The sequence below is a fragment of the Diaporthe batatas genome (genome assembly GCF_019321695.1).
Source record: "Diaporthe batatas strain CRI 302-4 chromosome Unknown Contig00020, whole genome shotgun sequence".
NCBI lineage: Eukaryota > Fungi > Ascomycota > Sordariomycetes > Diaporthales > Diaporthaceae > Diaporthe > Diaporthe batatas.
Window position 1 is genome coordinate 186187 of NW_025408567.1, and position 15442 is coordinate 201628.

The 15442-nt window shown below is 56.2% G+C and overlaps 2 protein-coding genes across 2 annotated transcripts; one reads left to right on the forward strand and one right to left on the reverse strand.

The window, feature by feature from the left end:
* Positions 1-27: 27 nt before the first annotated feature.
* KVR01_012626 (uncharacterized protein) lies at positions 28-3799 on the reverse strand. Its single transcript, XM_044793794.1, has 2 exons — positions 1890-3799; positions 28-1830 (listed from the first exon to the last, which is right to left on the reverse strand). The coding sequence occupies exons 1-2, from the start codon at positions 3146-3148 to the stop codon at positions 765-767; spliced, it is 2325 nt and encodes a 774-aa protein (XP_044638437.1). The 5' UTR covers positions 3149-3799; the 3' UTR covers positions 28-764.
* Positions 3800-11707: 7908 nt separating this feature from the next.
* On the forward strand, positions 11708-13662 carry KVR01_012600 (uncharacterized protein). Its single transcript, XM_044786176.1, has one exon. It carries the CDS (start codon positions 12822-12824, stop codon positions 13626-13628), a length of 807 nt encoding a protein of 268 aa, XP_044638411.1. The 5' UTR covers positions 11708-12821; the 3' UTR covers positions 13629-13662.
* Positions 13663-15442: the final 1780 nt, after the last annotated feature.

Sequence of the window (15442 nt, forward strand, 5' to 3'; positions counted from 1 at the left end):
CTCACGTAGCAGTTTTCAGACCGAACGTCCTGTTAAAACAATAAATTCGATATACGCGTTCTGATTTTACGTGACACTCTCAGGCATAGTTCAGTCAAGACATTATCAGATTTCTCTTGATTCATCGGCTCAAAGGCGCTCATCCCATGGTCCGTTCCAGCTATATAGTATAGACAGCATAAATTCAGAGATCCTTCAATTCGGACTCCTCCCGCCCAGCAATCCCATCCGCTTCGGCCATGATGATGATGATGAATCATTCATTAGCTTACTGAAATATCCAGTCCCCCCCCCCAGTGATGCCCTACACCCTTGTTCCTACAGCGTCTCTATCGCCAATGTGTCTCCCCGCTGTCCCAGGATATACAGTAGATGGGCAGGAAGATCAACCCCTAAAAGGTCCACGCATACGAAAGGCCGAAGCTTTTTTGAAACCCAAATGTCGCCGCATATGCCATGAACTCCACCCGATCCAATAAAATTCGCACATGGGGATATGTCGCACTGATGAAATGTCATACAGTTGTAACAAAGAAAAAGTAGGAAAACGAGCCAGCCAGAGCGCCGCGCCGGTCGCCGCGCAATTCTCGAGAGACCACTCTCGATCAAAGAAGTTTCCGATCCAAAAGTTGAAAAGAGCCCGTCAACGCCATCCGGACGGCCTATTCTTCCCCGTCTTGGCGCGTTGTAGCGCGAGCTATGCAAGTCCGCGACAACATCACCCTCCCGTCGCCGCCTTTGTATTAACAAATGTTAGGTTTCGGTCATGACGAGAACCACATGCATCCGCACGCGCTCATGTCACCATAGTCCTCGTCGCTGTCACGAGGGTTCAAGAAGTCGTGCAAGGCGTCGCGCTCCCGCTTTTCTCTGTAGCCGCCGTGTCTCCCCTTCTGCACCGCTTCTTCAGGCATCTCCGGGCCCGGTTCGTCTTCGGCAATGTATACAATGACCGGTTCCCCAGCGTCATCTGTAACGGGCTGAGTCGTATTATCCGGCATCACGGTTACCTGAACACAGTATGGCGAAGGTGCCCAATTAAGCCGCCTCTCTTTCACCTTGACAGCTCTCGGGTAGGGAGCGAATGGCATGAAATCAGCCACCTGGCTTGTGACGGTTGCTGGGGCGCCGGTGCCAGTTGCGGTCGGGACTACTGTAGGGGTTGCTCCCGGTGGTGGCGTGATCGTACCGGTCATCGCCTTGGTCTGTGAAGCCCAGCTGCTGTTCTGTTCCGCATATATGAACACCTCGACATAGGTTTCAGGCCAATTGCAGATCCAAGGCTTGCTGCCCATTGGCACTATGTCCTTGCGCTGAAAATCGCCCGGCCTTGGCATAAAATCGCCTCCATTCCGCCGGACGTTTGAACTACTGTCGGCAGATAACAGATCTTCGGGAACAACGACGGTCTTGTTGTATGGCAGCATCCTGAACCATGCTGGGCCGCGGTCCCTGTCGAAGGTGTCGTTGACGAGCTGCATGCTCATGGCAGGCTGAATGGTAGGGGGCTGAGCCCCGTAGGCCAGAAAGTCTTTGCGGTCGCCACCCGGGAAGGTTGTGTTTGTGTCGAGGAATATGTCATAGCTGCCCTCTTGGCCAAGCTGGGGGGCATTCTGGCTAATGGTCATCTGGACATGGACTGCCTGCCCAAAAACGAGGTTGCAAGTCCACGCTGAGCTCTGAGCCGTGTTCTCGAAACAAGTGTTGGGCGACTTGTTGAGGCTTAGAGGGAGGCCAAACACACCCGTCGGAAGTGGAGGCAGGTCGGTAGGCGTGGGGATCGCACTGGCATCGTAGGTTAATGTCACGGTCGGAACGCCACCTTGAAATCTAAGCCAGACATGTTAGCCGGGAACAGAGAGCCCAACCGCTTCGACATCAAGCCTTACTGTGAGGGATTGCCTTTTCGAGGTGGCTTCTTGTGTTTGGACAGCAAAGTCCCAACGACAGCCCCAATGATGACAATGACTATTATGACAGCGGTGACTGTCATACAAATCGCCCAGTAAGGTACCACACCGCAAGCTTTCCTCTTCGCAAATCTCTGGAATTTGTTCAGTTTCGGTTTCTCGGACACCTCCGCTGCCGCTGCCGTGTTGATCTCGTGGTGACTCTCGGTAGTGAAGCTCCTGGCGGACTGCCGTGAATGTGGAGAGCCGACGTCTTCGACTGAGTCAAATTCGGGGTTTCGAGCAGCCAGGCCTAGCCCACCGGCACCGGGTACTGTCCCGACGCTTGAACCCGCCCTCGTGTGGCCAGACGGGACCACGGTTGCGGCTGCGGCTGCGGCTGTCGAAGGGCCCCCGTTCTGCTGTTCTTCGGTGTCTCGTATTTTCCGATTGTAATACTCATCTGGATATCTCGTGTACGGCGGTAGCTCCTCCGTATGTCCATCGGGGCCAATGATATCACCTGCTTCCTCACCCTCTGGCCCGATGCGGCGCTGATAAGGATCCGAGGCACCAGTGAATCCGACAGGAATGGCGGGAACGGCGGGCACGGCGGGCACGGAGACCTGGCTGTTGGTGTCGACGAAGGGGTTCTGGGGATACATAGAGTAGGGGTGGGTGGGCCCGCTGGGGCCATCGTATTCGGATTCCGGGCGTGTGGTGGGCGTAGATGAAGTGGTTGTGACACTCAAAGTCCTTGCCAGCCGGGGGTTTTGCGAATACATTTGGTAAGGATGTGAGGGTGCGGAGGGTCCGTTGTATGGCGTCTCCTCGGGGACGTAGGGCGCTTCAGTGGAAGCGCTGGACAAGCGCGAGTGGGATGGGCCAGCGACATGGCCCATGGCACCGTCATGTCTTAGGGTGAAGGAATCGCGACCCGAGTGGGGTTTTGATATGCTGGAACGGTTCAACCGGGGCTGTGACGTCGATTCTTGGGCAGTTTGTGTGACGGCGGGAGCGGCAGACGGGTCTGGCCGGGCTCGGGAGGAGGATTGTGGATCGTCAAGGCCGGTGGTGTCCACGGGCTGAGGCCGGAACCCATCCGAGATACCCAAAGCCAAGAGGGCATAATCGTCGTCGTCGATGTCCAATATCACTCCACCTCCTCCTCCGGCCTCCTGCTGCATTGATGACCTCGTTGAGTTCCTGATCGAGGATCTCCTCTCGGGATCTGATGCCTTGCGACTTGTGTGATCCATTTCGGGTGGTTAGGCCCAAGGGGGCTTCCGATGCTGCGGGCTGAGGTGGTGAGGCCGAGCCGGGGCTTGCGGGCTGGGGGCGGCGAGCGATGCTCAAAGGCTGTTGTGCCACTGGAGGCCGCAGGCTCAATGCGCCGAAGTCAACGAAGAAGCTGTGAAACCATCGAATTGTCCGACAATATCCGCCCGACCCGAGACAAAGCAAATTACTTTTTTGGGCCTGTCGAGTAACCGACCCGTGGTACGATTGAGCCCAATCAATTGTTGTTCGTCCTCCGATTTACTTAATTCCTAGCTGGCGATTGAATGCAGGTGGACTCGACACCTATCGATCGCGGATGTGGCGGGTGGTGCTGAGAGCTGGGCGTGGTGGGTGGGTGAGTGAGTGGATGGATGTGGATTGATGGGTGGGCGACGGGATGGTGAAGAAGAGGAGGAATTGGTTATTAGTGCCGAGTCAGGACCAAGGAAGTGGGAGCGTGTCAGGCTGCTGACGGAATAAGCCGCCCAGAATAGGGAATAAGGTATAGAGTTGGAAGCGAAAAACGGAGTTAAAGGAAAGCCACCACCAGATACGGGGCCAAAGGAAGTTAGTAGCTGAAGGCAAAGGCAGAGGACTAGTTTTGTTGATGACGGGACAGGAGAGACTAGTCTAGTTGGTGTGCGAGGTGTGAGAGGTGTGAGGCACACCCATAACATAGATATTATCTAGCCCCTAGATACTACCCCGTACTCACCCTCGTGTGCAGCACAGCAACAGCAAGAGAAAGAAGGCACTACTGTGGTAGCGAGGAGAGGGGGCAGAGATGGGGGAAGGACCAGGGCTGCCAGGGCACCGCGGCAGGTGGCTCTCTGGCACTTGGACGATTCAGGAACAAGCATGGGCAGGCTGGGGTTTCGGACCTGGGCTTGGGGGGTGGGCGGACTGCCGTCATTGGTGGCCTGGGCGTCGGGCGCAGTAGTGCGCGCCTGGGCCCTTGCTGCTGGTCCTGGGCCGGGCTCCTTCCCTGAAATTTTGCGTATAGACCCGGGGACCCAGCAGCTGGTGATTAACGGCACAGGCCCCTGCAACTACCTAGGTAGGTAGTTAGGTAACCTAGCAGCTGCACTTGCCCCGTTCACGCCTCTCCTCCGCCCGAGTGGAACCGTTGGAGCAGGCCGGTCCGCCTGCGGGCTCGCCACTACCATCTCATTATGCCTCTTGGGCAGTTTGGGATAATCACTTAGGCGGGCGGGCTGGCAGGCTGGCAGGCTGGACGGGCTGGACTGGCAGCGAGTTACAACATCAGCCGGAGTACTCGGCTGCTGATCAGCCTGTCGAGTTAATATGTCGAGGTAACTATCACGGTGGCGTTGGAGAGGTGGCTCGCTGTCGCTTCTGCTGCTTGATGCAACCCCCTCTGTTCCAACTCGCAGCATTTTTTTAGAAGGGGGACCGATGGAAAAACCACGCCATCCGTGCAGTCTGCAGGTTCGCTCCACACGCGCTGACCCTACAGCAGGGCAGCAGGGGTGGCATGGCTGTGCCGGGTGGGGACGAGAAGCACGAGAAAGGACGTGGGTGGAGGCGATTCAAGGCCGGTTTGGACCTGCTCCCACCATCGTAATAGTAGATACTGTCAGGACTGTCTACATACGCAGCACGAAGCTTTTAGCCGGTGTCAGGGGACAGCCACCACAACAACATCTCGACTGGTTCGTGCCCTGACACTCACTCAGTCACTGCTTTTATTAGTCTTCGGCCGCCTCGTACTATCTCGGTCGGCATGGCCGTGTGGTACACGGTCTGTCCAGTGTCAACGCCAACAGATTTGACGGCGGGTGTCAGGCTTGGTACCACGTCATCTGCGACCACAACTCGACATGGCCGTCAACAGAGCGACAGCCCATTCTTGATGCACTTTGGGTATGTCCTTAGCCGTCCAAGGCCCCAACGGAGGTGGTGTGCGGAGGAATGGAACACTCGCAGAGGAGAAGCCATCTAAGCCCGGAAGAACAAACTCCAGCCACCAGAGAAGCTTCTTCCTGTGGCGGCCAGCTGGAATTACACGTGTAATAGTATTCGTGCTGTTTATTTTAATTTAATATTGATGACATGCATGTCTGGTCCTCGGCAGCAGGGCCCCGGTCCCCACGGCGGCCGGTCCATCGCTCAATGGTCACGGCCAGAAACCTAGAGCCCATGAAGCTTAATTCCCTCCAGCCAGCCCGTCCGGCCTGCCAGCTGGCACTCGGAGTCCTACCCAACCTGCCAACCTGCCAACTCGAGTTAATCTCGCCGGGGCCAGATTGGCAGATTGCTCGATTGCCTACTGTGGCTGGCAGGGACTGCCTGCCTGTCTCCGCCCTTGCCCCGTCCCATCGGAACCGATTTGACGAGATGAAATGAATTGGAAATGAGGGCGGCCCTCTCCTGCCCTTCTTGACTCCCAACAGGCACTATGGAAAGCCGCTTCCGGGCTGCCTGTCCTGTCTGTGTGGGTATTCGGACCCCGGCTCGATCGGCCCTCGAGTCAATGACAGCCGCTGGCCATGGGGCCGCCCAGCCGCCCAGCCGCCCAGCCGGCCCCTTCTGGTTTTGGGGGCTAATGATTGATTGATTGATGATGATGGTGATGAACACTACAAGGCGGTGCCACGGCCATCCATGTTTATTTTTAAGCTCTTGGGGGAGCAGATACTTTCGTAGTGCCCAGTGATGGCTGGGCTGACGGGAGAGCTACACAAGCCGTACGGGTCACTGCTAAGGGGGACCTGGCACCGGTCTCGTGTCTGCATATGGATGGCTCTTGGGCTGGAGGGGGAGGTGTGAGTGCCTGAATAGGTAGGTATGTATACCAAGGTGGCCTCTCTCGGCTATCAGCCGGCTCGGTTCGGCTCGATTCGACAGCCTACCTAGGTTAATTCAAAAGGTCGTTTTCTTGGGTGCATTCTGCTGGAAGTCAGCTGGTCCCCTTCTGAGTCCCTGATGTCCAGGGTCGAAGGGTCGAAGGGCTCAAAAGGCCCGTCTCCATGTGGTAGATCGCGGATCGTGACCTTAGCACCAGAATTTAAAGTTGATCCGCGGAAAGAAACGTTTCAGGGTAGTGTCTTGGCACGGATTAGCCTCACCAAACAGTCTCAAGTGCCGAACAAAGAGCGGAGCACTGTCGCAGTACTTGCAGTAGCCAAACGGGCCAAACCCCAAGTGTGGGGCCGCTGCCGTCACTGCAGCCCAGTCTGCCAGTCTGCCAGTCTGCTGCACAGCCCTGGGTTTGTACCGTGTATTCCACTCTCTAAGTAGTCCACTACTCTCTACTACTTTCATAATGAAATGTACTTGCGTAGTATAGAGCTCAGGGGCACGAGATTCACAATTCACAATTCACACTTCACACTCCTTGATGTGGGCCCATGTCGCCCATCGCCCATCTGGGGGCCATGGGGGCGCGCGCCCAGCCTGCTGTATGTCCTCCGTCTCGCCACCCCAGGTGGGTAGTGCTCCGAAACCCGCGACAATGTGGTGAGAGAAGGGGCCCGTCTGTTTACCGATATTGTCTCAGAGACAACCACAACTTTCTCACCTCAGACACTCGATCTGGAAAAAGAAAAAGCACAGGGCCTTTTCACTCGCACCAGCCCGGGTGATTCTAGAACCCAGGCAGATTGGTCCAAGGCATAGCGGACGATGCGACTCGATGACTTTGGATGAATCTATAGCCAGCACCAGTTAAGGACCAGTGCAACAATGCTTGGGTGTTGCCCATGCAGCCATTGCAGCCATGAGGACGACCAGCAGTTCCCCCGTCAGCAAGCGCAAGGTCGGAAAAGCCGAACCTATTCTTGGCCCCTCCCTGCCTTGTGATGTTTCGCCTGCCCGCAACTACAGATGCCTGTCAATACTCCGTAGGTCTCATCAACTGTGGTCTTGTTGATGGTTATGTGGTGTCTGGGTGTCTGGGTGTACGGTACCTCACTCCCTGCGAGCCCCTCACCACTTCCTCTTCCACATCCAGGGGTTGCGGCAAGCCTGAACCAGCCACATGTCACGATCGGCGCGCTGCAAGGCAACGCCCTCACTTGCCTATCAAGGCGACGATCCGGGCTGCATGAAAGCAACGGAACAACACCAAAGAAGAAGGCTACACGGCCATCACTGTACCTAACTGCATGTGGTTGCTCTCCCCCTCCACAACCACAGCGTCCAATCGATCGTCACCACGCCCACCTTATCGGGCCACCTCTTCAGACGAACTCGTCTCCACAGCACCAGAGGTCTCAAATGCGTCTCAAGCCGCGAGTGGCCTAAGCTCAAATGGAAAGGTGACTATCCTTCGAAACCTAGCAGGCTGACCAGGTGCTACTGCCTGCCTGCCAGGCCTGCCTGCCTTGAACTTGGGGGACACAGGCAGGACAGGATGGCAGCACGGGGGGAGCTGTCAACAACCCCGGCAGAAGCACGGCGTGCCAGGCCTGCTTCTGACAACCTCGACGGCGGGGGTACGCCGTGCGAGGCATGTCGCAGTGCTAGGCCGATTCGATGTTGACAGGCCGGGACGCCACGCCCCACGCCCCGGAGGAACCCTCGATCACCTGGTCATGGCGCCCGTCCATTACAGTCACAGCCCGCGAGTCCTCCTGCTCCTGGTCAAGTTCGCACGCAAGCAGACAGGCCCCGCAAGCCATCCGCCAGACTCTGGTCAGGCGGCCTCCAGTCCAGGGCAATAAGCCCCCCTGGGGCAAGTTCACGATCCCGCCACGGCACGCATCTGGTCAACATGCTGCTCCCCCTTCCCTGTGGCGATCGCCCACCCCCTGCCTCCACCCTCCCTTCCCCAGGTTTCGTGGTCAGCTTCAGCCGCAGTCGTAGTCGACTGACGCGTACGAACCAGCGAGGCAATGCGCACCGCATGAGTCCCTAGCGAGGCCCGGGAGGCCACCAGGAATCCTAGCTGCCACGCGCGAACCACTTGGAAGCTGGGGCACATGCCGTGCGTGGTTCTGGCCTCATGACGAATGCCCCGTCGGTCTGCCTGGGATATGATCTGGGAGACGCCGATGTCATGTCTGGCAAAGCAGCCAGCTGTGGTCAAGGCAAGAAGGATTATCCGCTCGCCAAAAGATTTCTCCTTCGGGCATCGTCATCGGAGGTAACAGGACCATCAGTTGCCAGTGGCTCTTATCTGTCCCGTCTCTTACAGGTTGGAGGATCGCCATATACCTACCTACTGACGACGCCCGCATGGATGCTTGACGCAACGGCCGCCGCACATAGAGGGCTTCATGGGCTACGAGAGTGCCTACCACGCTGCCACAACCGCCCCGGGGCCTTGCTGCCGTATCCACTCACCATTATGGCCACTCACCATTATGGCCACTCACCATTATGGCCACTCACCATTATGGGGAAACAATCTATCTACCTCACATAGTCACGGACAAATGGGCACTGATGGCGAGTTGCCAACTCACCAGCCACCAGTATTTGTCCAAGACACCTTCACAACCTAGCTGGATCCTCGGATATATTGTTGGCGCTGCCCAGCTCAACAGCGATCGAGTGCGGTACCCTGATCACTGCCTACGAGCCACGAGTGCCTAAGTCCATCACGCCTTGGACACGGCGACGGGGGGAACGCTGCCGAGGAGTCTCGAGTAGACACTCCCTGCTTTCGATGGCAAGCTGCGATGTAGGTGGTTAGGTGAACCCTCTTGGGTGTCCAAGTGGACGGCGGAGGTGCCGGGTTCGGAGTGGAGACTTTCAACACGCAGTTGACGAGTCTCTGGTCTGACCCGTTTCTGCGACTGGCTGGCCCTTGGGGGGCTGCGAGGGAAGGCTCCTCGCGGCATGCTCGCTGATTTATCTTCTGGGAGACGCTGATGCCAGGGCAAGCATCCTGATTGAAAGCCCATCGGCACTTGCGACTCCAGGACCTGGCTAAGCCGGCTTGCTCACCTTCCCGGGTCTCCACCGGTAGACAGCATGTCATACAGGAGCGGCTCACGTGCCAAAGTCTATGTGCAGTCAGCGTTGCTCTTGGGGCATGGCTGGTAGTATGCACTGCTACGGGGCTTGACGTGGAGCATATCAATGTCAGTCGGTACTTGACCTCACATGCTCCCAGGGCCTCAGGCCATGTTGTAACACCATCTCTCGCGTTGACATCATCTTGTTGGTTCACGGCCCCATCAAAGCCTCGAAACAATCAAATAGAAGTCTTGATTGACCGTATCTCAAGGTGGAGAGAATTGCTATCCCGTGTACAGGATCTCCGTTTCTTTGTGTTCTCTGCGAGTCACAAATGTTGTCTGATTCGAACCGAGTACTGCGGTGTCGAGGCTCAGAGACAACATGTCCCAGAACATCCCGAGACATAGTATTTCGTGTTCAATCGGATTCACACGTCATGTGCCCGAAAGTGTCGCGGAGGCACGGCAGTCGAGCGTCTTGACTGCTGGCCCCGGTGATGGAGGAGAAGCATGCCTAGGTATCTAGGTATCTAATGTTTGAATCCTCACCGCTACTGGGATTCCAATGTTGATGTAACCGCCTAAAGTCCGGGGTAACAACATCGTTACGGCAAAATCAAGTAAGTTTCGATAGCATGGGTCGTTAATCGCGTGCTGCATTCGAGATACCACATTTAAGGTTTAAGCTCACGCCAGGGTGTTCGATTTGATGACTGGCTTAGTAGGTACGGATTGTAGGTGTTCTGTATGTAGAATGGAACACCCCCCCTTGGCAAAAGGGGGAAGAGTCCACCGCTGCCCACCCCCCCGGCCATCCTAGGGTTTGGTAACCCTGGGCACGGGTCTCTCAACTCATCACACTATTGATGATTTATCCTCCATTGATCATCATCTACAAACGCCACTGACGAGACTTCATTTACTCCACTGTAATGATTAGATTGGGCTTCCTTTTTGGTACGGAACATCTGCGTCATTTGCGAAATCGTCAGACGCAGGCGTCTATCATGCTCGTTTTCGCGCCGAGCTCCGTCAGACCTGCAGGCCTGGCCTCCTCAGTCCAGACCACCTGTGTCGCTTCCGCCATGCAGCCAGCCTTGCAGCCAGCCGGCGCGGCTCTGCGCGTCGAACAGGCTCGTCAGCTCGATGAACGTGCCTGCGGGCCGTCTCCGTCTTGAATCACATCTCTCATGATGCTCTCAGCATGGAGCACCTTTGTCAGCTGTCCAGCTGGTTACTAATTAATGACAAGGCTGGTTCGGCCGCGCCGAAGAGACGCCGCCCTGACAGAGCTGTGGCTGGCCGTGCAGCCCGTGAGCATCTGCATCCCGCATAGAGATTACCAGCACCGATTGCTTTTCTTCAGCGCTCAAACATGGACAATTTGCTTCTCCTCGCCAGCAAACATACTCACCGGAATGGAAAGGATCACCCGAAAATGTCTCACGTCTTCCACACGTGCATGCTTCCCACTTGCGTGGACGACTGGACGAATGGACGAAGCGACCCCCATCCCGGCGGACCCAGGAGCAGAGCTGAGATGACTTCTCACCGCGTTATGCAAGAGCCCGGTCGTGTCTGTCACACCCAGGCCTGCAGGTGGCTCAGAAGGCGCCAGAATATTCAGGGCCAACAGCAGGCCTGCCTCGTGAAGTGAGCGGGCCGTGTGCGTACGGCTGATGCGGAATCATTGGACGCCGTTGTGCGCAGCGTTCGAGGCTTCCGACACCCACACACCACCGCTCCGTACCCCCCTGCCCAGCTGCCCAGCTGCCCCCATCTTTCCAGGTCGGCTGTGTACGGCCCAGACAAACTGGTTCCTGCTGGCGGCAGCTCAGTGCCACTGGCTCCTGTGGGAAGCCTCGCTTTCCGTAGCGACACACAGCAGCTGGAGTCGTGCATACCCACCCAGCTGCAGTTTCAGTGCTGCCGGTGGAGCTGCTGCACCTGCACACCAGATCGGACCATGCCATGCTGCCATGCTGCCGCCAATGGGTCCTGCGCGCTTGGCAACACCTCCGGGGGGATGCTAGGTGGTCAGCCAATTGACGCCGGTGATTTTACACTTGTCTATCTTCTTCACCTTGTGCCACCTGGGCCAACTATCCCTCTCGCTCACCTGAGTCAAAAATCGACCAGGGCACAACTCGAAGAAAACATCCTGCTTGATCAGGACCGGTGCTGTGTAGTTTCCCGACAGATCCGGCAACACAGGGTCTCTTGCGGTTCACAAGCAAGCTGTGGGAGGTGGTACCTTCGCAGAGTCCAACGTCGCTACCCGCCTTCCGCGAAGAGCAGCCTTTCCAATTCGGGTCTCGTCTTGTCGCTCCTCTGCGACATGCTCACACAGCATTGCCCATCTGCTACCCCATCCGGCGTTTAGCTTTGGCAGCGCCATGGGCCTCTGACTCGGGGTCTTGCCCCTCCTTTTCGCGCCGCCGTCAACGACAGAGCGGCGAGCGCATCTCACCTCTCTGCTGATGCTATCAGTCTGCCAGTCAGTCTCCTGGTGTGGGGGGGAATGGACGGCTAAACTGGCATTTTGGGCGCATGTCGCGTTGGCTTTTAAACACTTTCCCCAGCATCACATTTCTCGGTGTGCTTCTTCTGGCCAGAAAGCTCTCCTGAAGCAGGGCGGATGTGGCTTGTGGAGGTGACAACCTGCATGGCGCTTCTGGCCCTGGGGAGGGCGGGACGAGCATATGGTTCGCCCGCTGCAGCTCGGCGTTGATGGCCCTGCCCACGGGGCGGATTGCACTACCTCCTGCAGAGCGCAGTGGCGAGCCTCGTTCCAATTGATCAATGACAGTCGCCTGTCCTGCGTGCCTAGCTTCTCCCCACCAAGATTGTATTGGTGTCTAGGATGCCAGGCACGTACATCGATCGTCCACCTCGTTGGGGAACACGCAGTTCCAAGAGAACCCTGTGCGGCTCCGGCCTGCAGTCCGGAGAGATCTAACGGCACCAGTCGTCACCCCTCCCCCCGATCAATTTCGACGTCAGTACACAGCATACCGCTTGATCCCCTAGAGACTTTTCGTACCTTTTTTCGGGCTCGAGTCTATGGGCTGAGCGACCCCCGTGCCACGCCAGGCATGCACATCAGATGCACCAACCAGGCAGACGGACAGGCTTTGCCCGACTACCGTGTCAGTTGCCTACATGTGCGTCAGCGAGGGCCTGTGACTGTTTGTCTACCCTGTCTACCATGTATGTAGGCGCAGGCATTCCGGATCTGCGAGTGCATCAGAAGGAATGTGCTGTCCAGACGCCTCCATGTTCTTACTGTGCGCCCACGAGTGGGTGTGAGAGGGGATCTACATAGATATAATTCTGTTGCCCCTCGCCCCCGAGGACGCCCTTCCCTTCCGTCCCACGTTGCCCCCGTCTTGTCTCTCGTCCCTTCTATATGCCTCTAACTCTGTGAGCTGGGTGACCTCGGTGCTTGGACCAGACAGCTCTGCGGCCAAGCTTTAATCAATTAGCATTGATCCCCGCAACGCGCAAGGGCTTGTTTCTAACGGCCCCCTGTGTCATCATCACCTTCGCTTACCTCTCTGAGCGGCGTTGATTGTCGATCCTTTGCCCGACTATCTCGTCGCCTAGTCCAGCGGACTTACACTTTCTGGTTGACTTGTCCCTCCTCTGGGACCTCACTGAGAAGGATTGTCAGCTTCTCATCTCACCACGCTTACACTAGCACGCCATACATACCGCAGTCAAGATGTCTGTCTATTCCCGCCGCTCGTCGTCCTCCTCTTCGGGTCGATCAAACTCCTCCACCACCACGGTGAGAACGGCCGAGCTCAATGTCCCCCGGAGCAAGTCACTCTCAGTCGTCACCTATCTTGCCGGCGGCGATCCTCGCAAGCACAAGAATCTCCGCCGCACAAAGATCACGACCGAGTATGACAACGGCACATACGAGACCACCTCACAGTACTTCTGGGTGCGAGATCCCTACGCATCCACGTACTACTGGGGCGGAGACTACGACGACTACGACGACAGCTCGAGCGTCTACAGCGGCAGCTCGCGCGGAAGTTCGCGCCGTAGCAAGCACGGCGGCCCCAAGGGCAGGGGTTTGCCCACGGCGGTACCAGTGCAGCCAATGCCGCCGCCACCGCAGCAGATGGGCATGCCGCCAATGGGCATGGGGATGGGCATGCCGCCTGGCATTCCGCCGCCTCACATGGGGGGGCACCCACAGGCTCACATGGGCGGCCCACCCCCGGGGGTCCAGGTCGTGGACGAGATGGACGACGACGCCAGCTCCATGTACAGCGGGAGCAGCTACTTCAGCGACGAGTCCTCCTACAGCTCGCACGGGATGCCCCCGCCGCACCCCCACGGCATGGGGATGCCGCACATGCACCAGCAGCCGCCGCCGCCGCCGATGATGATGCACCCGGGCGGCCCGCACATGGGCCCGCCCATGATGAGCGGTGCGGGTCCGGCGCCGCCGAGGTCACACCGTGGCGGCGGCAGTGATCACGGCGGCGACATGCCTGATTTTATCCAGATCTCATGAAGTGAATGATGACACACACACACACACACACACACACACACACACACACACACACACACACACACAGCCGGCGATGGGAGTTGGGTTGCGTGGCACAAGAAGCAAGTTTTCGTGCGCGAAGGGTCCCAGTCCCTCAACCTAGACTGACTGAATAAAAAAAAATACTGCTCGGCAGCTTTGGGTGTAGGTTACAAATGTTTAGGGGGGGTGGGTGGTTGGGCTGTTCTGTAATTTTATCATGACATGTCTATACGACTTTCAATGTCTTTGAGCCTGTTGGCTGGGCGTCTGGGTGGGGTACTCTCAAGTGGTTCAGTAATGATACTGGAGTTGGGTTCATTGGTCACACCCGGCAGGACTCGAGACTGGCCTTGGGAGACCAGCTGTGAGTGGTGACACGAGGCTTTGCCCACTGCTGATGAAACAGGTGTGCTGGCCAAAAGATGGGGGGTTTCAATGGTCGGATTAGGAATTCCTAGCAGAATATCAAAACTGCACCTTCACACCCGCTCCTTTCCCCCAACTAACCCTGAATCCTATCGGCTCGGAACACCATATTGAGTTAGCAACTACACTGACATGAGGCATGAAGTTCTTAACCCAGTGACACGCTTCTGAGTGATTCCATGGAGTTGCTTGTCTCAGTAAACCGTCCTTCATGATATGGGTATTGGAAATCATATGTTTGAGTTGATCTAGCTTGGTTCCCTCCGATACATTAAAAGGATTCTCTCCCACTGCCTGTATTGCAAGGTTCATTATTAGCCGCTTATTTGGTTGGAGAGTGGTATGGAGCTTCTACATTTTCGTGCTAGGGGCGAGATAAGTGTGCTGGCTACTACATAGTAAAGCCGGGTTCTTTTCTATTCCGTCCACGGGTACACGTCCGAAGCTATACACCGCGCCTTCATATAGTGCTCAAGTGGTGAACACCCAAACACCCAAACACCCAGCGTTTTTTTCTTTGGATTTTCTTTTTAGAAAAGAATTACAAAGCCGATAACAGTGGTAAGTGCTGTCTATAAGACTAGGTTCTCTAATAATCAGTTCCAGCACTCCTAGCAAGTGCCACAGTGTCACAAGAGTTGAAGGAGTCTGGCTGATAACTAATCTTACACCTTGGACTCGAGAAATTCCATGGGATACGTGCAACATGCGGAAAGTAGTATGTGGAGAGATCATCAATGGCACCACCAGTGTGCGGGTCCAATAATCGATGGACTTGCTTTCAGAGACCTGTTTCTTGCTAGAGCAAGTCTTTCAGGTGAATTTCTTAGGCGGTATATTGCATGGTATTACGTATGTAGAGCTACTCTTGTGTTAGCAGTTCAGAAGGGCCGTCTTGACCTGGCATTATAATAATACAGCGGATCCAGGCTCAGCACATGCGACCATATCCACAAGAAAATATCGGATCCCGTCCGCTCTCCTGTAATCAAGCTTGTGAGAGGGCAATTAGTAGTTGGGTCGGTGACGACCAGCGAATCCTGCCTGTTGCATGTAATTCATTTCGTTTTTTTTTTTTGTTGAGATTCAATCGCTTGTAGTAGTTCAGGGTTGGTTATGTCTCCGAATGAGCATGTACCTGTGCGCGCAGGGTCTGCGAGCTGGATCGGGTGGATGAGCCAAGTCAACTGGCTTTGCAACGACTCAAATCAGTAATAAGGTGGCTGGACTACGACCAGACTATAGAATATCCCATCAAATCTGACAAGAACAACACACAGAATAGGTTTTTTTTTTCTAAAAAGAAAAGAAAAGAGGAATACCTCAATTGACTCCATTTGGTCTTGGCGATGGCTTTCCAGCATGTC

Bases quoted from the DNA above. Each gene is read 5' to 3' on its own strand.
- KVR01_012600 (XM_044786176.1), top strand. From the start codon at position 12,822: ATGTCTGTCTATTCCCGCCGCTCGTCGTCCTCCTCTTCGGGTCGATCA.
- KVR01_012626 (XM_044793794.1), bottom strand. From the start codon at position 3,148: ATGGATCACACAAGTCGCAAGGCATCAGATCCCGAGAGGAGATCCTCG. The intron at 1,831-1,889 runs GTAAGGCTTGAT...TGTCTGGCTTAG, and splicing joins CGAAAAGGCAATCCCTCACA to ATTTCAAGGTGGCGTTCCGA.